General features: G+C 34.6%; 1 protein-coding gene across 4 annotated transcripts in view; it reads left to right on the top strand.

Annotated features, from left to right (window-relative positions):
* EML5 (EMAP like 5) overlaps positions 1-25,702 on the top strand; it is a 95,717-nt gene that overhangs the window by 38,348 nt on the left and 31,667 nt on the right. For all 4 annotated transcript variants that reach the window (XM_062494466.1, XM_062494465.1, XM_062494464.1 and 1 more), the window contains exons 10-24: positions 363-575; positions 1,484-1,651; positions 2,954-3,060; positions 3,448-3,566; positions 9,249-9,435; positions 11,206-11,311; positions 12,568-12,661; positions 14,488-14,588; positions 16,552-16,754; positions 17,851-17,962; positions 18,915-19,042; positions 20,743-20,884; positions 22,684-22,836; positions 23,657-23,788; positions 25,071-25,159. In XM_062494466.1, coding sequence (XP_062350450.1) covers positions 363-575; positions 1,484-1,651; positions 2,954-3,060; positions 3,448-3,566; positions 9,249-9,435; positions 11,206-11,311; positions 12,568-12,661; positions 14,488-14,588; positions 16,552-16,754; positions 17,851-17,962; positions 18,915-19,042; positions 20,743-20,884; positions 22,684-22,836; positions 23,657-23,788; positions 25,071-25,159 — 2,054 coding nt within the window. The remainder of the gene's footprint in view (positions 1-362; positions 576-1,483; positions 1,652-2,953; positions 3,061-3,447; positions 3,567-9,248; positions 9,436-11,205; positions 11,312-12,567; positions 12,662-14,487; positions 14,589-16,551; positions 16,755-17,850; positions 17,963-18,914; positions 19,043-20,742; positions 20,885-22,683; positions 22,837-23,656; positions 23,789-25,070; positions 25,160-25,702) is intronic.

Below are 25,702 nucleotides of genomic sequence, written 5' to 3'. Positions count from 1 at the left end.
TCTTGCTCTAAGTAGTCCAAGTTTCTACAATCATTCAGCAACAGAATTTTTAATGAACTTTATCTTAGAATGATTACATGTGTTTTTTATAAACATATAAAAAATAACACAACCTCAAGCAGATACCATGAAATAATGAGTTATGAAGTGCCAAACATATAATCTTCTGTTAAATAGCCTTGATAAGTCTTCTCACTGATACTGTTGGTCATAATAAGAAATATAAGATCAGGACAGTTTCAGAAGTCAGTTTTTAATTCTGTTACACTTGGATTTGATTTTTAGAGAGTTTTTTAAAATGTTACATTCTTTAAAATTGCATAAGTGTATGTTGAAAATTGTCTCTTTATTTTTTTGCTTAGGTGGAAAAGAAGTAACAAACAAGGAGGAATTGAAAGGCATTCAGTGGGCATCATGGACTTGTGTTTCTGGCCTTGAAGTTAATGGAATCTGGCCCAAATATTCAGATATAAGTGATATAAATTCTGTGGATGCGAATTTTATTGGTCAAGTTATGGTTACAGCTGATGATTATGGAATAGTAAAGCTCTTTCGATACCCATGTCTAAGAAAAGGTGTGCCTTTTAAATTCAGTTATCTGCATATTTTAAAATTGCGACTATTCAAGAAAAATGTAATAGAAGACTGGAAAATGAGTTGGTTTTTAATACCACTTTTTTCAAAAGAGTTTAAAAAAATGGAGGAATATCAGTCTTTAAAAACAACACCCAAAACATTTCTTTAAGTACATAAAGCTTGCAGACATATGCTAAGACCTATTCATGCAGTTGTAGCCAGCATTAAATGTGAATGGTGTGTAGAATGAAGTTCTTCAAACAGCTCTGAAACAGTGAAGCCTTTCTGGTATATAAAGATTACTTCTAATGGAGTGCTGTTAGAAACTTCATTTCAGTAACTCATCTAATGATTGTGTTGTAGTTATGTAGCCATGAAAACATTAGCTGGAGGTAGCTGGACTCTACTACCAGTTCTACTGCTAAATGTGGGAGGACATGAATTGCTAAAAGTGCTTAAAACTGAATTCCCATTGTACATTGGGACCCGAGCTACAAGCATGGATATAGGGGTGTTTTCACACACCTAAATATGCATGATTTAAATAACTGTGTTTTTTCAAAGAAGAAGTAACAATTTTCAAAATCTTCCTTTGTAAAAAGTAAAATAAAATTAATACAGTGAAATTTTAAAAATCTCCAATATACCTCATACAGCATTTTCATGTGTCTTCTGTTCTTGTGCTTAACTCGATTAAGTTATTATGTTTTGGAATTTCAACTTAAAAATGTATCTTATACACTCATTAAACTTTGTGAAAACTGCAAAAAGTTGTTGCTATTGATTAAAATACCAGTAGTAATTAAAATATCTTTATTAAGCACTACTTTTTCTATGGGTTCCATAATTTGATTTTCTGAAACATTTATTTCACAAATATTGAGAGAGATTTTTATTCTTGTTCTAGGAGCAAAGTTTAAAAAGTATCTTGGTCATTCTGCTCACGTGACAAATGTCAGATGGTCACACGATCACCAGTGGGTTGTTTCCATTGGGGGAGCTGATCATTCTGTCTTTCAGTGGAAGTTTGTCCCCGACCGCAAGTTGAAGGACACTCTTCATATAGCACCCCAAGGTAAGTAAATATTATAAAAAAACAAAAAACAACAAAAGATTTGGAAGGCAGGGAGGCTAAAAGAGAGATAAAATTCTTTGGTGCTGTTATTGAAATTAATATTCAACATTGTCAGTCTGCACAATTCCAACAGCTGGAATGTTTAAACTTTGCAGGTGCCTGAAGCACCTGATAGAGCTCTCTAATACTTGCCAGAGCCCTGTTGTCCTGCGTTAGCATTAATTGACCTGTGGTGAAGATGAAAAAAATCTGTGCACTGGCATTTGGCCAGTGGTCAAGCCATCACACATGTGTGTTCAGGCTTGAAAGGGTATGAAAAACCCCTCACTGCTGTGCTTCCTTTGTGAAGGAAAATTTTAAAAGTTCAAATCACACATATAGATTTCTGAATTCTGTATATATCACCCTTTACTAAATTAACAACTGGATGCTCAGATGTCACTGGAAAAATGCGGTTTTATACTAATTTGTTTAAAATTTTGAAGTCTTTAGAATAATTTAAAGTATTATAAATGGTTCTTTAATTTTTAATTTTTTTTGAAAGCAGAATATAGGTGTTTAATGTTTGGGAAAAAATTAAGATCATGTTTCCACTAGTAACTAATTAAGCAATTATTCTCATGAGTTCCTTAAAGTCAAAACAGTTAACTGAGTGCCTCCCTTGGAAATTCCTAAAGGAATTTACAGAATCCTTTGGGGAGATGAGAATATAGAGTTGCAATAAAACAGGCTGTTTCACCATTTAATTGCTCAGATCAGAGGAATATGTATCAGTGTGGATCCAGCAAACAGGTAAATACAGATGCACTGCTGAACCTGTCTGTCAGTGACAAATGCAGAAGGAAACAATAATAGGCTCTTCCTACATGTCAGACTTTATATGACTACCCTTTTTCTCTGCAGTCACCTCCCTCCCTAATTTTTTCCCTCCCCCCTAATCTACTTGAAGAATTTCTTCTTGCTTCAATGGCTCACTTTAACAGAAGTTTCTCTTTGGACCCCTTGTTAATTTTGTTCAAGTCTTAGTTTCTGCTTTATACTTATTATTTAGTTTTCTTCTTTTGTTTCCTTTCCTCCTAACATTAAAGCCAATGAAATAATTTTAGCTAATAAAAGCTAACTCAGTCCAAAACCCCAAATTATCATATTTATTACTTATTTCTTATGTCGCAGCAGAATTGTTCCTTTCAATTATTACAGTTTATGTTGTAGTTAAGCATTGTTTATCAAATAAAAAACTTTAAAACTTCTGGCTTGTAATTTGAGTTACTTAATTTTTTATTTCCCTTTTTTTGGTGACAGAGAGTCTGGTTGATTCTAATAGTGATGAATCAGATTCAGATCAGTCTGATGTTCCAGAGCTGGACTCTGAAATTGAGCAAGAGACACAGATCACCTATCGACGACAGGTAAAGATTTTAGTTTTAATGGCAGTTGGAAACTTCCTGGGGTTTAAGTTGGTCATTTATGAAGACTGTTGAATCTCAAAACTGGAGAGACTGCACGGGAACTGACCAAAATGTTTAGAATTTTTTTACCTGATGCATTCAAAAGATCAAGGTTATTAAAATATAATGTTTAATTAATAATTGCAGGTGAGGTGTTAATATTAACAGAGAGAAAAAATATTCCATGTAATCCTAGAATGCAATTTAAAACCATGTTGCACTACATAGTCACCAGCTACAGGTATTGGAGTCGGAATAACATTTTCATGAGTGATAACAGCACCTGAATTCTCAGAAACATGGTTTTCTGATGAGCCTTTTAATTTTTAAGTATGCTTTTTCTTAAAGGTTTACAAAGAAGATCTACCTCAACTTAAAGAGCAATGCAAAGAAAAAAGAAAAAGTGCAGCTTCTAAGAGACGTGAGCGAGCTCCAGGGAACAGTATAAGACTACATTTTGTTCATGGGTATGCGAACTAGGATTCTTTAAAATATACATACAGACTGATTTTGTAGACTGGTATTAATAATTTAATAATCTGATTAAAGACTTCTATGTCTGTTGCATTTTGATTCCCTGTTTTGATTAATATCTGTAGAAATAAGTTTGCACTAAATAAATAGAAAACTTTGATGCCAGCATACTAATTCTACACATGAATTCTGAAGTGAATTTGCACACAAACTTTAGCTGGTACTTACTGCTTGAGTAAAGGTGACTAAATAAAGTATTCAGTAATCTCACCCATACTTTTCGGTATCTGGAAAGCAATAGTTCTCTTTAATGTATGATTTTGATAGCTAGAACAGAAATCTTGTGTAATTGAAGATGACTGGGTTCTGGACAAAGTGGTGTTTCTAGCAGTGATTTGTTAAAAAAATATACATAAACTATTTGTACCTAGTCTGAAACAACTTATATGTTCCTCTCTTAGTTTAGCAATTAAATGTAATTCTTAATATGTCTTGTAAATTTGTTAAAAAATGAGGTTATTATCTTTTTGGTGCTAGAGTAGAAGAATGACTTTTGGATGCATCCTTGAAATCTTATGATTTCATCATTAGGATTAGTATTTTCCCATAATTCTTCATAAGAGAAGAATTTTGATTAGAAAAAAGATGTGTTTTAAAGCAAACTGGTACTAGATGTTACTGCATTAGAATAATGATCAGAAATATACATTCTCTTGATATAAAGCAAAACCAAAACCATTATTCAAATAAGTTGTTGCAAGTCAAGTTTTCCTTTCAAAAGATACCTCTTTGCAGGAATATAACATCTTTTCAGATCTAACTAATTGCAGGGAAAAGTTAGTGATACTGTCTGTCTTTATAATGGCACTTAAACAATTTTAGTAGGGCTCCACATGGAATGGTTAATAAATTAATTGGCTAAGAATCTTTAATATTAAAATCAACATTTTTGTCTGCAGAAGACATGTAGTCTGAGTAGTAGCTTTGGAAATAATAACAACTGGGAAGCTTGGTACAGAGTTGGGGTTTTTATTTCTCTTTTTGGTGCTCCAGAATTCTCAGATGAAGATTTTTATATCTGTATAGAAAATGCATTAGGGTGGACAGCTGCTGTATGTAGTCTTTAAAATTTGGTCTAAGAATAAAACCAAATGATCCTGAAGATGTAGCACAAGCAAGGGCCCTGGATCTTTGGTATTATTGTTATTTCCTTCACAACAGAAGTGAAGCTTGACCAGAATATCCAGGAATGACCAGAAGTAGAATGTCCTGTTGAGTTCTGTCTGATTACCCAATGGGCATCAAGAAAACTAATGAAGAATCCATGCTGAACAACAGATTTTTCTCAATGTCCAAGCTGTTAACTTTAAAGTGACCCACATCCAAGTGAGTAATAGGCATATTCTCTGATTCAGGAAGTCTGCTTTTCTTCATCTTTCTTTAGCTGCAATGGAAATGTCTTGGATGTTCCTTGAAAATGTAAGAAGTGGTGATTTTTTTAATTAGGGGAATTGGAAGCTCTTTTTCTTTTCTTTGTTTTTGAGCTTGATGGTCTTGTGTGTTGAATTTTCAACTGCCTTGAAAGACAAATTTCTAAAAATCTCTTGATAACCTGTAAGAAATCTCTTAAACCTCTGGTTAGTTCCTGTTTTGGAAGGGAATAAAATTCAGAGTATGTGAGCCAGCTTCTGACAAAAATGGATGAGGAAAGAACTTCTGTTAGTGTGTTCTTTCTCTAAGATATCTGATGCAGTCATGATCAGAAACACGTCATTAAATTGGTGTACAAATTTGGCCTCTTTTTGACTATTCCTGTATTTTAATTCTGCCATGTCTTTGGTGGGATGGTGGTTCAGAAACATGAACTATTCAGAAGAACCTTTTTCTTGGACTCAATGCTTATTATATGCTTTCTTTTTTTTGACAGGAAATAAGGATGCACATATAACACTCATGCTGCATATTCTCTCAGTGCTATGCTGTTGATTTCACACTATTTTTTTGTATTTTTGAATATTCATAAAGTCATAGAATGATTTTTCAATATTCAGAATATTTAAGCTCAATCTAGTTTGAGTTTCAGGATATTCACTGAACTAACCTTACTGTAAGATATTTAGGTAACAGTTTCAACATGACATGGGAATGATCTGTAAGGAGAGCCTTGTAACACGTTGCATGGATTCCTACAAGTACCTACAAATAATATCTGAAGGGAATAGCCTATGAGTGGGTCCTCTTGAGAAAACTACTGCTATGCAGAATATTTTTTTTAAAAATAGGCCTCTACCTTTAGTCTCCACTAAAGACTCTGTTCTCAATCATGATAGTTTTGACATTGAGTTCTTCTAGAGATTTTTGGGGGAGGGTTGGACTGCATGTGGAAACTTCCCACATATACTTTGAAGAGTAACATGTAAATTTTGACACTCTTACAAGATTAGACAAACTATGGGCTTTGACTCTTTTCCCAGAGAGGACAGTACTTGTGAAGTTGCCTGTTAGTTGGATATAGGTTTGTAACGTGCAAATGTGGGTAGGATTCAGCTTCAGGTTACAGAATTCACAGTGATGTGCCCAAAAGGAGATGGTTTTATGTATCTATCTAAACTTCCATCACAGTCATTGGAGGTCCAGTTAGTAGTCAGTGGAGCATAAGAAGTGATTTGATTCAGCTAAAATGAAATGATAGTTGGCCAGCTGAGCAGCCCTGCAGGTTCAATTGACTGTATTGGCTACAAAACTGTTGATTAAAATGTAGGAGTTAATGTATCTAACAAACATGTGAACACCTATGTTTACATGTCTTAATCTCAAATTGAATGCAGCCCCTGCTATTCATGACTTTGATAATGGTGATTATTTTTCTGTATGAAGCACTGAGGAAGCTACAGCTTCTTCTGATAATTGCTGTCATTTTTACTTGAATCAGTCCTGGATAATTAACTATTGCAGAATACAGTCTTATTTTTATTGTGCCTTGTTATATATTATCCAGTAACTACAATACATAACTCGCTTTCATTACTTTGTAATTTATATTTAATTTATATCAAGATCAATTTTATCAATTTATATCAAGATGCCTTGTAAATTTCTTTTGTTTGTTTTACACATGTGAATAAATCATTTCTCTTAATGCTTTTTCAGAGATTAGCTAGTAATCTCAGTTCTAAATTGGTTTAATAATATAGAGATGTAAGTATTATGGAGCTGTGTAGAAAATTCTTAGGGAATGATCTTCTATGTTGAAATATGCTTCTTTTCATTGCTGTTTAACCCAGGCCTATTACTCTCCCTCTGGTGAAAAGCACCTGTAATGTCAAGAAGTTAGTAAACTGGCGCATGGGAAAGCGTAAATGTGTTTAATTTGGTGACAAAGAGTCTTTGTTGGCACTACTTAATTTTTTGGAAAAGTATGTTATATTTTAATTATAAACGATTGTATTTTTTTTTGTAATAACTAGAGGAAATTAATGAAAATTAACTTCTATCACAAGAAGTTATGAGTAATAAGAACTATTTTCCTGCATCCTAGATACATTTTGGATATTTTTGAGTAGTCTTGTGATACATGGCATTAATGTACTCAGTTCCACTAGGTTTAATTTAGGGTATATAGGCAATTGTTATGATGAGCTGGGAAAATTCTGAACTTCTGAGCTGTGTGTAGGAGGACCTGAAACCCGGTTGTTGTCTTCACACCTTTTACTTTTATAGGGGACTGCTAAGCTTGCAAGAAATTGCTCAATGTACAGTATTTCTTTCAGCGTGCATATTTTCATAGATGTTGGGGTTTTTTTTGGTTTTTTTTTTTTGTGCTCTTCTTGTTTGTTTGTTTGTTTTTAATATTCTCCTTTAGGGTGAATATTTGGCTTTTTTTTTTCTTTTAATTACTCTATGCTTGCTAAGAAGATCCAGTGTGTTCAGCAGAACGTAGTGCAGAGTGAAGCACAGGAAAATGATATCTGAGCAACAATAGGTTCAGGTATCTTCTTTGGCACTGTGACTGTTTTAAAATCCCTGCCCCTCACCGAGTGTTGTCATGCATTTAAAATTATGATGTTACATATGTTGATAGGCTATTTTTGTTTTCTTTCTTCATAGTTACTCTAGGTCATTGTGTATTCTGTTCCTTACCTAGTGGCTGTACATCTAAGAAGGCTGCAAGTAGACATCTCTGGGTTAGGCAGAAATCAGCTCCGAAACATCTGCACATGCTGCTGCAAGGGAAGGTTGTTAGTGAAGGATGTGGGTGAAGGGAGAGCAAAGCAGGGCTGGAGAGCCTGCACTTGTATTGCGAGTCTGAACTGTTGGTCACTTTGAGAAGAGCAGGGATTAGACATAGCTGTGCCTCAGATCAAATGTGAAGAGAAATTCTGCTAGACACCTTGAAGGGACAGTAACTCAGGAGACACTGGAAAGTTGCTGGACTAAGACCAAATCTGAAGTTAAGAATGTGCCTGTGAATACCAATCTTAACAGTGAGTTGAAGGGAGCATTATTTAAAAGCTTTATTTCTGTGCTACCACAATTTCTTCTGGTTTAAGAAGTTCACTTTTTATTTTTTTGTGCTCTAATGAGACCCAGCTTTGAACTTCACAGTATGGCAGACAGTGCAAAGCTGGGGGGAGAGGCTGGCAGACCCGATGGCTGTGCTGCCATCTGGAGGGACCTGGACAACTTAGAGAAGTTGGGCAGGGAGCAGTTTCACCGTCTTCCAAAAGATTGAGATGCAAGTTTGTGAAATACAATATCCTTCTTCTGGGGAGCAGTGGACCTGGATTATCTCCTGGTCTGTTTAAAAACTTTGTGTGGTGATCTTAGTAATTTTTTTTCTAATCATACAATGACATAAGTACCATTGTGGGTAATGTAGGTGAGCCAACAGAAATACATTGTATTCAAATCTGCTCCAAGTGTGTGCTCTGTTGTGTACCAGTAATGCATAGACCTAGTGTTTATGAACATGGATCCATGGTTTTTGGAATAGTCATTCAACTACAGTTGTTCTGCTGCCTTACAGATTCATTACTTCCCCTGTGCATATGGTTGTGTTGTATGTAAGGAAAGGAATATATAACTTCATTATCTTAGCCACACCTCAGAAGAAATGAGTGTACTGAGATAGTTCATACAGACCTCACTTGGGAATTGGCCTACTCATGCTAGTTCCTGTATCACTAAGAAAGCAGACATGTTTTCCTTCAAAAAAATAAACTGTTCTAGGAAAAAAAAAATAATTTGTTTTCTCTTATCAAGTTTACAGAAACAATCATGTTTTGCTGCCTGATTTTTGAGCAGTAGGAAATAGCCAAAACTAATACTTTGGACATTTTCTCCTTCACTTAACTACATGTTGCATGCTCAACTTCTCCATGTGGTCTGAAAAAATTACTAGCTATTACTTTCTCTTCTAAACTAGCTGTGGAAAGTAACGATTAAGTGCCACTTTTAAACTAGTGCTTGTAGGACCAATGTCTGAGTAGAAATTAGATTGATAAATTTGTTTTCCTTTAAGAATGGGAAAATATATTCATAATTTTAAAACACAAAAAAAGTAATTGGTAAGTAATGTGAGTTTCAGACTCGCAAAATCAATCCAGTGTAATTTTATCTCAGTTTCAATATATGTGTTTATGACTTTGGTGAACAAAACTTTTTTGTTTACTCAGTTACAGAGGTTACGACTGTCGAAGCAATCTCTTTTACACGCAGACTGGTGAAATTGTATACCATGTGGCAGCAGTGGGAGTGGTGTACAACCGGCAGCAGAACACACAGCGCTTCTATCTGGGTCATGATGATGACATTCTTTGCCTTGCTATTCATCCCTTAAAGGATTATGTGGCAACAGGCCAGGTAGGATTCACGTTTATCTACAATAACAATCTGAAGTTGTTACTGTGGAACTTAGAAAAGCCTTGGGGGTCCTGGGGGAAGAGCATCCAGTCTACATTTATTCAGGTAAATGACTGCATTTCTGCTGTAGATGGAATCATGGTAATAAGCTGACACAGAAGTGGGTTTTGTACAGTTATTTATATTATGGTAAGAGTCTACAGCTCATAGTTTTTCTGAACCTCATTTAAAACTATTAATATAATAATATTTTTTTATTCAGAACTGTTGCAGCTTCTTGGAAGGAAGGTGGAGGAAATTTGCAGATAAAATGTATTTTTTTAATCCTTTTCGGTGAAGTTAAATATATTCGCATTGCATTAATTTACTATTTCATAGTATGAAGTGAGCAATTGTTGTTACAGTCTGGCGTTCCATTTTAATGCATTATGTTTTTCATTATCACCTGTACACAAACTGTGTAGTGTTTGTGCATACAAAGGGATGTATGTTGCTTGAGTTTATTTTATAATACTTATAATAGTCAATTTTATCTTTTGCCAGTTATTTTAGAGAAATTATTTTCACTCATGTTTTCAGACAAACAAGTCTTTCAGTAAATATTTATACACTAGGACTTGAAGGTTTGAGCTGATGTTTCAGGGATTTTTATTTCTGCTTATAATTTCTATAATTTCTGCTCTTGATACTGCATAATAAATTGGAAAACGTGAACTTAATTTTTTAATAGAAAACTTTTATTTCTATTATTGTTTATTTATTTTTATTGATTGGTCTTCATTTCTATAGAAATGTTGAGATTAACATAACTCTGTAGGTCAGTTAAAAATTAGCCCTAAATATAAGAATTGAGTTGATTTAATTTTGGAGTAGTAAAGGCTATGAATAAAAATGTCCCTCAATTGACAATGACTTATGCTATCAGCTGTAAGATACACTCCATTATGTACTGTTGTATGCATACACATTGCATACTGTTGTGTACTATGTTACATAAAGAAACTAGGTAATGCAGTAACCAAATTCATCATGCCACCCTGGTTCAGATCTTCCTGATAGTGGATGTTCTGAAAAGCTTTACAAATATCTCATGTCAAGTTTGTGACAAAACCAGAAATAGATCTTAGGTTTTTTAAGCCTTAAATGCAAGAGAGTTTTGTTCTGGTTTTGCAACCTTTTAATCTGTGCACTGAGGTGCAAAACCCTTGGAATAGCAAATGATCTTTTGAGTGCTGACTAATACTGCTTTTGTACATAGGCAAAAAGAATAAGCTGTATTCTGTTTCTTACCAGGTTTGTTACCTACATTAGTGTATTCTAGTGGAAATTACTCCACAGGTATCAGTTTATTAGAATCTGCTTTGTAATGACACCAGAAAGCAGCAGAAGTCACCTTGATTTCTGAAATGTAGAGAAGCTGACATACTAGCAATAAAAATAACCTTTTATTTTTAGACAGAGAATGATTGATGAAAAATTGATGGAATAAATATGCTCCAGAGCAATCAATGAAGGACTTCCTCCCCCCACCCCCCCCACAGGAGGACTTCAGTTAATTGTGATTAATGTGTCTAAGTCAGCTGGGAAGTGGTATTTGAGAAGCAGCAAAAGGAATAATGTTCTGTTAGCCAGCTATCAGTAATACTAAGAAAATTCTATAACCGTAGTTTTTTTTCAAATACTTTTTGAAGCATTCTTAATACTTTTTAAACAACTGTGTAAAGTAACTGAAAAATAAAAAAAAATGGCTATGAATATGTATACTTTCAGGTTGGTCGAGATTCTTCAATACATATTTGGGATACAGAAACAATAAAGCCACTCTCAGTATTAAAAGGCTATCACCAGTATGGTGTTTGTGCTGTTGATTTTTCAGGTAATAAGTATTTATTTATTTATTTATTTATTTATTCAAACTTTTCCTTTTTCTTTGTGAAGATACAAGATAATCGAGAAACTGAGGCTCCTTTGCACTGAAAATTTTGTATTAAAAATATTCTCCGGCATTCAGTGTCAGATGAGAGATGCTGTCTTAAAATGAGCATTCATTTTAAAGTTCTTCTTTGGAGTCTTGCACGTAAGAAATGCGAGAGCAGCTACTGTCCTGTTTAACAGCTGAGCTGAGCACTTCAGACTTTCTTTTGGTTGTATGAGGCAGGTGTGCAGATCTGGATTGTTGTGTCTGTTTTACAACTGTGTAAGAAGCTTTTTGGAGCAAATTGATCAGGCGTGCAATTTTTTTCTTTTTTAAGTGAAATCCTGAAAGCCATGTGGGTAGCACACTGATGCATTCAGGAAGTCCAGTCAGGGAGCTGTTCTGGTCAGAAATACAGGCTCTCTCTCCACCTTAAATTAACATAAGATTATCAGTTAAATCCCTTGAGATTTTTGCACCTCTTACATTGAATTCCTGTACCAATATTAAATTTCCTCTGCTCCACTAGCTTGTATTAATTATTTAATTGTTTGGATTTACTGGATAAGATCTCCGAACTCACAAGCAAGGATGTGTGATCACAAAGGTGAATGGTTTGTGGTCTTTGATACTTCTTACTTTTGTTCTCCTTTTTTAAGATATGAGTCTCATTTCTCAAATTCTGGCATGGATATATAGCAATTCCAAAAACGGATACATGTCAAAAAGCCATTTGTCTTGAGTGAGCACAAACAGCTTTTTATTGAAGGTTATTATGGAACATGTGTCAAAACTTTTCCAAGACTTCATGGTACTACTAAGTTTAAGGGCATTTCACATATTTCATGGTATGGCTTCAGTGCTTTCCTGTTCAGGAATGAACAGAGATTTTCAGAATGAGCATAAAATTTTCACAAGAACAACCTGTAGTGAATGTTTTTGTGCAACTATGTCAGCAGCTAACTGTACAAGGGATCTAATATGAACAGAGATCATCTAAGTTCAAATTTGAGACAGGAAAATTTGAAGTCCTACACTTCATCCAAGTTTAAAAGCAAATGGATGAAAAAACATGCCTCTAAAAGCATAATATGCTTATTTACTTGTTTGTACATTCTTCTTATAGTATTTGTGAAGTTATAATATTTTAATATGGTTTCTTATTATTGCAACATAGTTATCTATCTACTCTCTTAATAATAAATTTATTATTCTAGCGGATGGCAAACGATTGGCTTCTATTGGAATAGATGACAATCACACTATTGTACTCTGGGATTGGAAGAAAGGAGAAAAGCTTTCAGCAGTAAGGTAGGAATTTAACTATGTTTTAAAATCTGTACCTAGATTTACTATCAAATGACAGTAAGGAAAATATATTCATTAAAGAATAAGGCTTCTCTAATAAATTAGCAGTTTCTGTGATGTGAGTGATGCAGAAAATAACATTTATGTCATGTTAAAAACTTTCTAAAGTAAATGAAGGACTGATAGTCAACAAGAACTATTACAGTGACTGCTCAACTGGTGAATAAAGATGGCATAGAAGACATTGCTGTATTCTGAAGTATTTTCTTTAAAACTCTATGCACTTCTCTTTGCCTTCTTAAAGATGGTGATATATGGTATGCTCAGATCTTTTTCATTAGAGGTCACACCTTTCTTGGGATATTCATTTGCAGTTGTTTTGCAGTGTACTTTTTTCTTCAGGGTTCTTTCTTTTTCCTTTCTGAGTCCTGACCAGACTAATCTAACTTTGAAGTCAGCTCTGCTTTGAACAGGAAATTGGATGAAGTAACACCCAAAGGTTAAATATTTCAGAAGTTTCTTTGTGTCTGCACAGATTATTTAATATACATAGATTTAATCTAAAAGATAGAATTCTATTTCTAATTTTGAATAATGTTATTTAAACCTTTGACTTTTTTTCCCCTAAGGATCTATTGCTTTAATTACAGCAGTAATGTGAATGGGTTTTGTCCCATTCTGTCTGGATTCAGTGCTTATACTCTAAACATTGTTCTAGGTAGATTTTAAAAAGATTTATTACTCTCTGCAGTACAATTTTAAAAAGTATTGGCTTCCTTTTCATCCATTAAGTCATTATTGCTCTTTAATTTCATTTACTCTCTTTTTATTTTTAAACACATGTTGAATTTCTTATCCAATGAAGGACGAAAATTCTGAATAGATGATGTAGATTAAGATGGGTACTGCCTTCCCAGTTACTTGTCAAAAACCCAATTAGTTTGGCTTCTCTGAAGACATTTTTCTGCCTTTCACCTATTTTTTTTTTTTTTTGTTAGTTTCTCCCACACACACAAAGGAATGGATTAGAATTTTTGAGAGCAGCATTTGTACTTTGAAGATGACTGAGTTTGGAAATAAACTGTTTTATGCTTTCAGACACTAGTTTATCTAGTGGTCTGAAAGGACAGAAAATAAAAGATTATTGCCACTTTTAAACAGGAGAAAAAAATTAGGGACTGGAGGCTCTTCTGCACTTTAGGTAAAGAAGAACAACCTGTAAGCATTGCTTTGCATAGATGGCAAGCAGTCGAAAACTGTTTTTCAAACTGTAGGACTGAAGCAAAACATTAGTGTTATAGAAATGTAATAAGAAATCTAAAACACAAGAGGTTTTAATGTTTTTAGAACCAATTAATTTCCATCAAAGATACAATAACAGCATATTTTTTAGAACAAAAACAGAAAAATCAGCTAAACAGTGAATGAAAATGGCAGTCTGTTTTCAAAATAAGCAACTTTAAAATAAGATTTGTGACTTTACTCCTTTAAGTGTCATGATGAGCTGTCAAAGATCTGAATGCCATATATCTAAACTTAATGCAAGTATGTTTTCTTTTGCAAAGAAAATGCCTCCTAGTGCCTATTTGAAGTAACATAATTACCTGCCTTGGAAACTGAAGGCTAATGAAAATAGAACAGGAGTCAGTATGTTGCTTCTCTAGCATTCTACTTCCTCATAATAAACTATTAGTAATGATTTGAAAGTAAATGTTAGCAAGATAGAGCAGGTATACATAAAAATACAAACCCCCCCCCCCCCCCCCCCAAACCTATCTAAAATATTAAGTGTTATACTTGTATGTAAATTATTTTGCTTTGCATTTCAGAGGAAGCAAAGATAAGATTTTTGTTGTTAAGATTAATCCTTACATGCCTGATAAATTGATCACAGTTGGAATTAAGCACATGAAATTCTGGCGGAGAGCAGGTAAGAACATTTTTCAGAATTAGAGCATTCTCTGTTATTGACTTTTTCACCTTTTACTGTATGTTTCGTGCATGAAAGGCAAATGTTTTCTCTGTATATCTCTTAGTGTTCCCCTAGCAGTAATAATGTTAATTAGAATTATGGCAGTAGTGAAAATTCTTTTTAAGATCAATCTGCCATGGAGCCAGAACTACATAAGTAGAAAATATCCTTCATTTTCTACTGTCTGTTTTCCTATCTAGTAATAAGATAACATATCTGAAAATTTTACAATGCTACTCTAAAAGTCACAGAAGAGTTTTTGGAAGAAGAACCTTTACAGCACATATGCTGTAAAAAGGCGCAAGTATAAATAATACTAAGGTTATTAAAAAATCACATACAAAATTTAGACAAAGCTCTTGAAGAGGACAAATCTACCAGTTGAGAACTCTTTGTCTAGATACCTCTGTTGATCTTGAGAATTACAAACCGAGGTTATTTCTGCCTGAAAAATTTTGAACAGTGAAAAACCCATTCCCTGATATTTGTGTGAACATCGTTTCACACCTCGTATCATATATAAAGACATATGTGCTACAGAAGACTAGCTTATCTGCTAAGAATATTCTAATTATTCATGCAGAATATATGCACATTAACTCACATGAGTCCTGATAAAGATTAATTGTGTCGAGGAAATTCTGTGATGAAAAAAATTACACTGTTTTTCTCAGTTCTAGCTCCAACAGAAATTAATCAAGATTGCCTGAGAGCAAGGTGTTGAAATCTGTGTAAATTATTAATTTTCACAATTGAGCTTGCTATCTGTAAAAAGAACAAAGTGGTTCAGAATATTTGCTAAAATCGCTACCATAAATTCTTTAGAAAGTAATCTTAACTATGATAAAAGCTTGGAGATGGTGATTTTGAAGAAAGAAAAGAAATTGCTTAAAATGCTGCTTTGCTTTCTGTCACTGCTCGGCCAGAGGAATCTGATTCCTCTGGTGCTGCAGTCCATCTGTGTGAAACATCAATGGCACACTGGCAAGGCAGCCACCCCCCCAGGAAACACAGCCAGTGCTTGTGTTAGGAGTAGAGTATCAGTGCACCTGAACAAGTGCCAGCTTTCTGAAATGTGCGGTAGAGCAGGTGCACTTGGTTGAGAAATTACACGAAGTACATGCTCTAGACTAGCTTGTCATCACTGCCTGGTGAGGGCAGGGGGTTCCAAGACCTGACATCTCCGTGCAAGAACATCACGAAGTGTCAGATCCTGAGGGACTTCTGTGTTATACTGCATGAAGTTTCCCTGTTTTGTTTTATATCATTGTGATTATATAAATCTGTCTTTCTAGCCAGATACTGTGTTATAGCTGCCAAATGATTTTAGATATAAAAGAAATATAATATATATTATTTTTATTAATATATTTTCTATATAATTAGAAAATGTATATATTTGTAACATTTCTATTATCCGTAGGCTACTGTAAGTAAGCCTCTAAAATAAAATTAGATATCCTCTCAATGAATGTCATTAAAAGAGTGGGATGTGAAGATCTAAGCTTTGTTTTTCTTTCCAGACAATTCATTAGTAGTTTCTATGAACTGTGTGTGGTAGATGTTAATTTTTTAGTTTAGATGCAAGTTTATAAATGCATTTTGTCTGTATATGTCTATGTGGGTACATGTACGTATTCAAATCCAGATTCAAATCATAAGTTATAAGTAAGATGGGGCCTTTTGGGTTTTGTCTTTTTGTTTGTTTGGTTTTGGTTTCTTTGGTTGGTTGGTTGTTTTTCGTTTTTATTGTAGTAAAAGTTGGCAAATAATAAAACTTATTTTGTGAGATCTCAAACTCATTTTTTTGGGGAGCATGGGGGACTAAAAGAAAAGGACCTGTGTCTCTGGATATGGTTATATAGTTCTTGTACTATAGTTCCAAGCAGATGTCTAATGACTTGTTTTTGGTCTGAACCAGGAGGAGGACTAATTGGGAGAAAGGGCTGCATAGGTGCACTGGGAAGAACTGACACAATGATGTGTGCAGTATATGGCTGGACGGAAGAGATGGCATTCTCTGGAACCTCCACGGGGGATGTGTGTATTTGGAGAGATGTGTTTCTCATAAAAAGTGTCAAAGCACATGATGGTCCTGTGTTCAGCATGCACGCATTGGAAAAAGTAAATAAACTGCTCATTGCTTTTTTTATGTCTGGACAAAAAAAATCTATGATAAAGCTAAACCTTTCCCAGACTCAGGAATCCATGTCTTTATTTCCAGTACTGAAAAGCCTTGTGTGGTCCCGATTCAAAATAGCATTTTATGCAGTAGTGCAAAATGGTGTTTATATGGTCTCTTATTCCTGTTATGTAGCATGTTGTTTCTCACACCCTTGGGGTCAGTGACATCTTATTCAGTGATTTTCATAACCTCTTACTAAAGGAATAACAGTAACTGATTTAAGCATCAGTAAGTTCAGTGGAATATGTGAGCTTGTGAGAGGAAGAAGACCATACTTTTACTATTTTGTGCTGTAATTACTGTCTACCCATAGATTAATTCAATCTGTAGATCGTTAAGTAGTTTCTCCAGATTCTTGGCTTCTTTTTAGCCCAGGAAAGCCTTTAAGCATGTGCTTAAATATGGATGAGTGTTCCAGTTAGATTATTTGTGTCTAAAGTTACGTAAATGTTGGTGTTTTCCTAGGTTAGACCAAGCTGCTCCACCTCCCAATATTTGTGTTTCAGAAAAGTAGCATTGGACAACACGTGTTATTCATACTGCAAGGACTGAGTACTTTGAAGGAAAGAACTAATGGTTTCAGTATTAACCATACCTGTTGCTTTTTTAAATACCTGTAAATACAGAATGGCAGAAATGTGCACGTATTTGACAAATACAAGTACTAATCTAATTTTTGCAGCACTAAGTCAGGTTTTGTGTTAGGAGAAAAAATGCCAAAGGGATATGGAGGGTAAATATCAAGGAAAAACACTATAGCATGTTGGTTATATTATTGCTGTGGAATGGTAGAAGCATACAGGTTAGAACTTCTAAATCCAGCCCATGTACATGCACTGTACAGAATTGTGCTGCCCTCATCAGGAGGAGAAATCATTCATTTTGTTGTTTATGTTCTTTTCATCTCTAATATCTGTAGCTCTGTGCATTACAGTGTTGCATATGGTCCATTTTCAGTTTTGACAGAAATCACTGAAAAATTAAGGAAAGGTAAAAATCAGTTATAACTAGTGGTTTTTATTTCTTTCACCCCAGGGATTTGTCACAGGAGGAAAGGATGGGGTAGTAGCTCTCTGGGACGATACCTTTGAGCGTTGTCTCAAAACCTATGCCATCAAAAGGGCTGCTCTGGCTCCTGGATCCAAAGGTAGCACAGACTTTATCCTAGGTTTTGTTCTATTTTTAAAGTACTTTCTTTAGAAATCTTTGTGAAATTGCTTTCTTCAGTAAGAGGAAATCCACATTTGACCTAATGAATGCTAAAATTTTTTTTAAGCTTTATTGATTCTAAAAAAGAATTTTTTCTATTGGGACAGGAGTTGTGTGTTGTAGGGTCTGTTTGCACATTTGGTGGGTGCAGGTCATAATATTTAGTTTACTGTTAGCCTAAATTAATTGGTCTAGCTGTAACTTTCATATCATCCAGGTGTTTTCTTGTTTTTTTTATGTAAGTGGTAAACAAAAAGCCCATTATATTTCTGATCATGAAGTCTCTCACCTGATCTTTTTTGTTTTGGAGAAAGGAAGGAATTCAGAAATGTAGTTAGTTTTGTAAGGTATTAGTAGTTAATTTTCTGTAAATGGATATGTCTTTTGAAATAATTAAAGAATATTTTCATTCCTGCTTTTCTTGTTTCTGCCACTTGATCTTAATGCTAATTTACAGTTGCCTGTATTTTCATTCTGGATAGCTTTTTCTCTTCCATCCCCTTCCCTTAAAATTATGTTTGCTGTATTCTAAAGTACATGATTTGATTTTCAAACATGATTAATTTAAATACTCATTAATGAAAACATTGTACTCCAGAGTGTCTCATTCTCATAGCTTGTTTGCAAAAAGCTAGCATTGGAGGTACCATAATTGGTAGCAATGTATTGTTATTGTTGATACTTCACATGCACAGTCAGGCTGATTAAACTTCTTGATATATTGCTAAATCCTCCCAGATGAATCCAGACATGTTGTTTCGTGCAGGAATATTTTCACTGATCATTACTGAGTAGATTTTTCTCCAGTGAGAATGTAATATGCATAAGTGTGAAAAATTCTCTTTAAGGCATACTTGAGAATCCTATCTTCTAACATTTTAATGTTCTAGGTCTCCTCTTAGAAGATAATCCTTCTATACGTGCCATATCATTAGGACATGGTCATATTCTAGTGGGCACAAAGAATGGTGAAATATTGGAGGTGGATAAAAGTGGACCAATAACTCTGCTGGTTCAGGTATGTGTTAAATATCAGTCAAATATGTCATACCACAAACATGATTTTATTTTTCAAGTAAGACTTTTGCAATAAGAAGCACTTTAACTACTAATGAAGTTAGTGAGTTCTATCACTTTTAGTTAGACCCGACCATTATGACTCCTTAATGAGCAAGATAGAACATAGAATTTCACTGCTAGTTTGTTCAATGAGTTCATCCTTCCAAACAGACCAGGATCATAGATCTGTTTTGAAAAATAAGAAAAGTGTGAAACAGTGAGTCCTCCTCCAAATTCCTTATTAACTTCTCTTGAATACTAATTACTCTTATCGTTAAAAGTTGTCTCCTTGCCATTTGTTTTGAAATTTTACTTGTAATTATGTAAAAAATGTTGCCATACCAAACTAGTGCATTTTTTAGAGCTTGACTTCTAAACACAATTTTAGGTTGCATCAACATAGTATTTTCTTTCACAGTTAAGTAAAAATCTCTGTATTCTCTCCTTTCTAAGTGGCCAGTGCAATAGATAAAGAACTGTATTTGTTAAAAGAATATATTAGAATGAAAAAACCTAGTTCACAGAATAGTTTGGGTTGGAAGGGACCTTTAAAGGTCATTTTGTCTCCAAAACCCCTGCAGTAAAGCAAGAACATCTTCAAATAGATCAGATTGTTCAGAGCCCCATCCAATCTGACCTTGGATGTTTCTGGGGATGGGGCATCTGCAAGATCTCTGGGCAAGTGCTCCCAGTGTTTCACTATCCTCGTCATGAAAAATTTCTTTCTTCTATCTAGTCTGAATCTATCATCTTTTACCTTAATCCATTACCCCTTTTCCTGTCACTACAAGCCTTACTAAAAAGTGCCCCCATATTTTTCTAAGCCCCCTTTAAGTACTGAGAGGCTGCAACAATACCTCCCTGAAGCCTTCTCTTGTCTAGACTGAGCACCCCCTTCTCTCTCAGCCTGACTTCATAGGAGGGGTGCTCCAATCCTCTGATCCTTTCTGTGGCCTTCTTCTGGACCCATTCCAACAGGTCCATGTTCTTCTGTGCTGAGGACTGCAGAGACAGACACAGTACTGGAGTCTGACCAGAGTGGAATAGAGGGGTAGAATCTCCTCCTTTGACCTGCTGGTCACGTTTCTTTTGATTCAGCCCAGGATGTAGTTTGCTTTCTGGGTTGCAAGTGCACATTGCCAACTCATGTCCAGTTTGTTGTCCACCAAAACCTCCCAGTTCTCTTCAGGGCTGCTCCAAGTCCATTCTCTGCCAAGCCTGTGTTTGTGCTTGGGATTGCCCTGACCCACATGCTGGACCCTGCACTTGGCTTTGTTGAGCTTCATTACATGGGTGCACCTGCCATGAGCGTCCAATCCCTCTGGATGGGATCCTCTCCCTCCAGTGTGTTGTGCACCCCACTCATCATAGTGTCATCTGAGTGACATCAAACCTGCTGAGGCTGCACTCAGTCCCTCTGTCCATGCCACTGGCTTATGCATGTGTGAGGATTATTTTGCAGAAGTTTTCTGTAGTAAAAATTACTATAATTTTGCACAAGTAGCAGAGTGAATTTTTTCAGGTGTTTTGTGTTTTTATTCAGATATTTATTAGCCTTTAAATAATGCATGTCCTCATTTTTTATTTTTCTTTCTTAAATGTATTATTTCATATTTCAATTTAAAACATAAAGAAATTTGATTCATTGTGTTTTTTCAGGGTCACATGGAGGGGGAAGTTTGGGGTCTAGCTACTCATCCTCATTTACCTATTTGTGCCACTGTAAGTGATGACAAAACCTTAAGAATATGGGATTTATCTCCTAGCCATTGTATGTTAGCTGTTCGCAAATTGAAAAAGGGTAAGATGCTTAGTATGAAAAAATATTTACTGATGCAATTGACATTTACAAGCATTATGAATCTTTTGAAAATGGGACTTGAAAGCAGAATAAATTATTTTCTTTTCTCAAATTAATGTTTTAATGCTATGTTCAGGAGTTATGTAGCCCTTAAGCAAATGAATCTGTACAAAAAATTCTGTATAGTACTGTTCTGAAGGTTATTTGCAGTTGTAACTTATTTAGGTCAGTGAATTACCAATAAAAGTTGAGTCAATTATATAAATGCTATGTTGCTTATAATATTGCAAGGCTTTTTTGAGACTTCGGATCTAGAAACTTTTGGAAGAATTTTTGGAAGAATCTTTTTTAGAAGAATTGTTAGCATTTTCTTCTTTGTGAATGTTTGAAGGATCTGGAATGTCAAGAAAAGAATAGTCATAAAATTTTTACTTGTTGTTTAGGATATGATTAAATTCTATTTTGACAGAGGGAAAATCTGTTTTAAGTGACATCATGTAAGATGATTTTTTTCAGGATTAGATGAGACTGGCCTTGACAAGCTTCTAATGCTCTGTATGCTTTGCTAGATAAAGGAATAACAGTAGGCTTTATCTGTTTGGCATTCAGCAATGCAATTTGATTCAAGCATAATGAAAAGCTTAATTGAAGATGATTTATATTGACAAAGTAAATGTAGAGGATTTACAAGCTCACACAAGCAGGGATGAAACAAGAAAGTTTCTAGTTGGTGAACTCTGTTCAAGTCTTAAAGCTGGTATTTCTTAATATTTTTAAGAGCACTTTTGGCAAAAAAAGTCTCTGATGACCATTTGCTGATGAGACACATTTTGAGATGCTTTGGCAATCTTAAGAAAATCCTGTGTGCTATACAGAAAAAAGATAGATACTCCTGCAGACTGAATAATTGAACTGAAATAATATTTGTTAATGATAAAAGGAAAGATCCAGTGACTGTAAGAAAAATGTATGTGTAGGTCAGGAGAAACTTAAAGAGCAGAAGACTGAAGATATTGTTGAATTCAGGGTGATAATTACATGCGATAGTGAGCTATTTTTCCCAAGACATATTGCAGTATTAATATGAACTGCAAGTCAAAAATCAGGATATTTTTGGTGTGCATTTCTCATGTGTGTTCAGCTGAATGCAATTAAACTAGAAATTGAAAATGGAGGAAGGAACTACAGGATAATGAACGTAAAGCCTTGTGGTGAAGCCATCTAAGTAAAGGATTGTTGTCTACAAGTTAATCAAAGGAACAAATAGTAGGGTAAAATATTTATGTTAGCAGAAAATTCTGGCATGAAAATAAATATATAGAAGTTGGCCATATATAAATTTAAACTGGTAATTAAACAGTTTTTGAAACAACACCTGTCATGTTTATTGGAAGGATTCTATGACCTAGTGTCTTATTGTTTGTGATACCAAATGACTGAATTCTGTGAATCCAGAGGATCTTTTCCAGTTGTGTTCTCCTTATCAGAGAAAATGGCAACAAACTGGCAGCACCAGACATAAAGAAGGAGATAAAGTTAAAAAACACACAGACAATAGTGATTAATCTGCATTACTAATGCAGAACAGATGTCAATTAATATGCAAATTCTAAGATTCTGGACCTGCGAACCTGTTTGCATGCTATCGCAGATTGGAAATTATTTTGGCAGCATCTGGAAAACTTCCTTGGAAGTTTCACAGTATAAGAATAGCCTTCCTTTACTGATGGAAAAATAGATCTGAAAGAAGGATAATGCGCTGTAAATGTATCTAAATGCAATTTCTTAATTTCTCATAGGAGGCAGATGTTGCTGCTTTTCTCCTGACGGAAAAGCTTTAGCTGTTGGTCTCAATGATGGAAGTTTTTTGATAGTTAATGCAGATACCTTGGAGGATTTGGTCTCTTTCCAGCACAGGAAAGATGTTATTTCAGAAATCAGATTTTCTCCTGGTAAGTGATTCTTTTTTTTAATGAAAATTTTAATATCAAGGTTGTTAAAGTAAGGGTTATCACATTTAAGAGATAAAAGTAGTAAAGATTTGCAGTACTTTTAGATGTAAAAAATAGGGCAGCAAAACTAATACTAACAGTTTGAAAAGCCATGGTGTGAAGTCCTGTGTTACTTTTTGAAGAATGAGATTACTGGAATAGGTTTGCTTATAGTAAGCTCCTGAATAAAACAGTCAGTTTTAAATAATGAATATCCGGCAGATCCCTAGGGTTCCACTTTATGAGGTGCATAAGTTTGGCACATCACTGAAGTTACTGTTAGCTAATAAGAATACTTGAAACTGATTTGTCAGAAAACTATTAAAACGTTTTTTCTTATTTTTTCCCCCCTTAGCACTCCTATTGAGGCTATGATTTTTTTCCCAACATTATAGGTCATATTTCAGGAACTCAAAACACGTAGCCTACTTCAGTTAAAATACTCATTTGTTGGAAAAATTTGATACAAATTACTGATACCAATTCTCATACAACATTACTTTCTGCTTCCCTAAGCCTTATCGTTCTCTGAATGCCATAAATGCTTAACATTTCAGAAAATGGTTTTTATTGTTCAAAAATGTAATGATATAATACTTGAATGTTTCATGCTAATTATGTGATATGAAAATCACTTTGCTGGGGAAAATGTATAAATTAGCAAGCTAATGGCAAAGAATTCAAAGTTGCACATAGCTAAATTCTAGAATTTACTTGTGTTTAACATGCAGAGCACTAAAATTTTTTGAAAATGTTTTGTGTTTGTACTGATGTGTTTTAGGGGCTGGAAAGTACTTAGCTGTGGCATCCTGTGACAACTTTGTAGATATTTACAATGTAATGAGCAGTAAAAGAGTAGGAATCTGCAAGGGAGCCTCCAGCTATATCACACACATGGACTGGGATATAAGAGGTAGGCAGCATTCATTGTAAAATGGTACTGGAAGATCTACATTTCAAACGAATAAAGTACATGTGGATTTAGAAATCTACACTGGCAGATTTGATTCTTCAGCTTATGAATGTGCTCTCACAACATCTGAATAAATATTAAATCCATGATTTCTACCACCACATACATATTTAGAAGTTGTGCAATTTGCACTAAAATGATTTGTCTCAATAGAGTGTTTTGTTTGGATTTAAAAAAAAATCTTTCCTGTTTATCATTTGTCTTCACAAGGGCAGTTAGTGACAGAACAAGGAGGAAGGGCCTTAAGCTGAAGGAGAGTATGTATAGGTTAGATACTAGGAACAAATTCTTTACTGTAAGTGTGGTGAGGCACTGGCAATGGCTGCTCAGAGAGGTTGTGGATCTCCTATCCCTGAGGCTGGTCAAGGCCAGGCTGGATCGGGCTCTGAGCAGCCTGGTTTAGTGGCAGGGGATTGGAACTAAATGGTCTTCAAGGTCCCTTTCAACCCCAAACATTCTATAATTCTAAGTTCCTACTCCTTTAATAATATACTGTACAATATGGTTGTAGCTGTAGCTCAGGAATACGTAACCTTCTTGTCACGCATAGCAGAAAGACTGGATTTCCTGTGTTCCAGGGTATTAATATGTGATTAATTAAAATATTAAATTAGTCCTGTTTCATTAAAAAACAAGGCTGTGCAATTGTGCAATCTATTTGCTCATGTTCTTATTCCTCTACATAATCACTTTTACAACAGTCTGATTTATTTTGAGAGAGTGTTGTAAGTTAGCTTCCTTTGAGAATTTTGAAAAAGAAGAGGACAGAAATATTGGTGAGAATTTCCCAGAAATGAAGTGGTATAAAGGTGTAAAGAAACCACCTGGTTGGGATCAGCTGGTGGCCAGGCAGCATGTATGCTTCTCCATCTGAAGATACATATGCGTCAATAGCCAGTTATCACAAACAAGCTTTGAATTACACCCAGTATATTTTTTCTACCATCTGATGGGACAGCCATAATAAGAAAAGTGATGCATTAGTACAGTTTTCAAAGAAAGGAGAAAGGGTTGTGAATTTAAGGGGTAAAAAGGACTTAAGTCTCTTTAAAAGACCATACCTTCAGATCCATTATTGATATATGCAGGTTTTTCCAGTAGAAGAAAATAATTGATGCAATGTTGTTAGTAATACAAAAATTCTAGCTAACCTTTCTTTTTTCCTTCTGTAAAATGGAATCTTCTATGTTAACATATTGTATGTATGTCATGTGTTTTATAGGAAAACTTTTGCAAGTCAACACTGGTGCTAAAGAGCAGTTGTTTTTTGAAGCCCCCCGGGGGAAAAAACAGACTATTCCAAGTTTAGAGGTAAGGAACTGTACTGCCTTCTTAACTTGTTTGCAAGTTAGAGTTATAATGCAGCCTATCTGTACTACGTAAGAGGAAATGATGTATAAAATTGTGATTTTAAACTTTTTAAATAATAAAATATGTAGGGGATTTAACATTTTTCTATTAAGAAGCAGACATTTGGCTGATTTAGTCATGAAAATGTCACTTAGACTTCTACGTGTCTTTTCTGGTGCCTAAGTACCTTTGAATACCAATTCCAGATTACTTAACCCTAACCTTGCTGTGGAAAACCTCATGTTTGTCTTTATAAAAGAGAGTAATACAGTTTACATAATACATATAGGCAAGAGTAGTATATTGTAGCTATAAGGTTGTTTTATTTTCTCAGATATAGAGTATTGTCATAGGGCAGAGAGAAAAAACGGATAATTTCCAAATTATATTTTCTGTGGTATTGAAAGGCAGTGTTGGAAATATATATTTTTTTTTCTTTAGCCTGAAAGGGCAGCTATGGTAAAAATTTTCAAAATACTTCTTTAGGTTTTGGAATTGGAAGTT

Source organism: Cinclus cinclus, chromosome 6 (genome assembly GCF_963662255.1).
Source record: "Cinclus cinclus chromosome 6, bCinCin1.1, whole genome shotgun sequence".
NCBI classification, from domain to species: Eukaryota; Metazoa; Chordata; class Aves; order Passeriformes; family Cinclidae; genus Cinclus; species Cinclus cinclus.
Note: the sequence above shows the minus strand (reverse complement) of the source record. Positions and strands in the feature narration are given on the sequence as shown.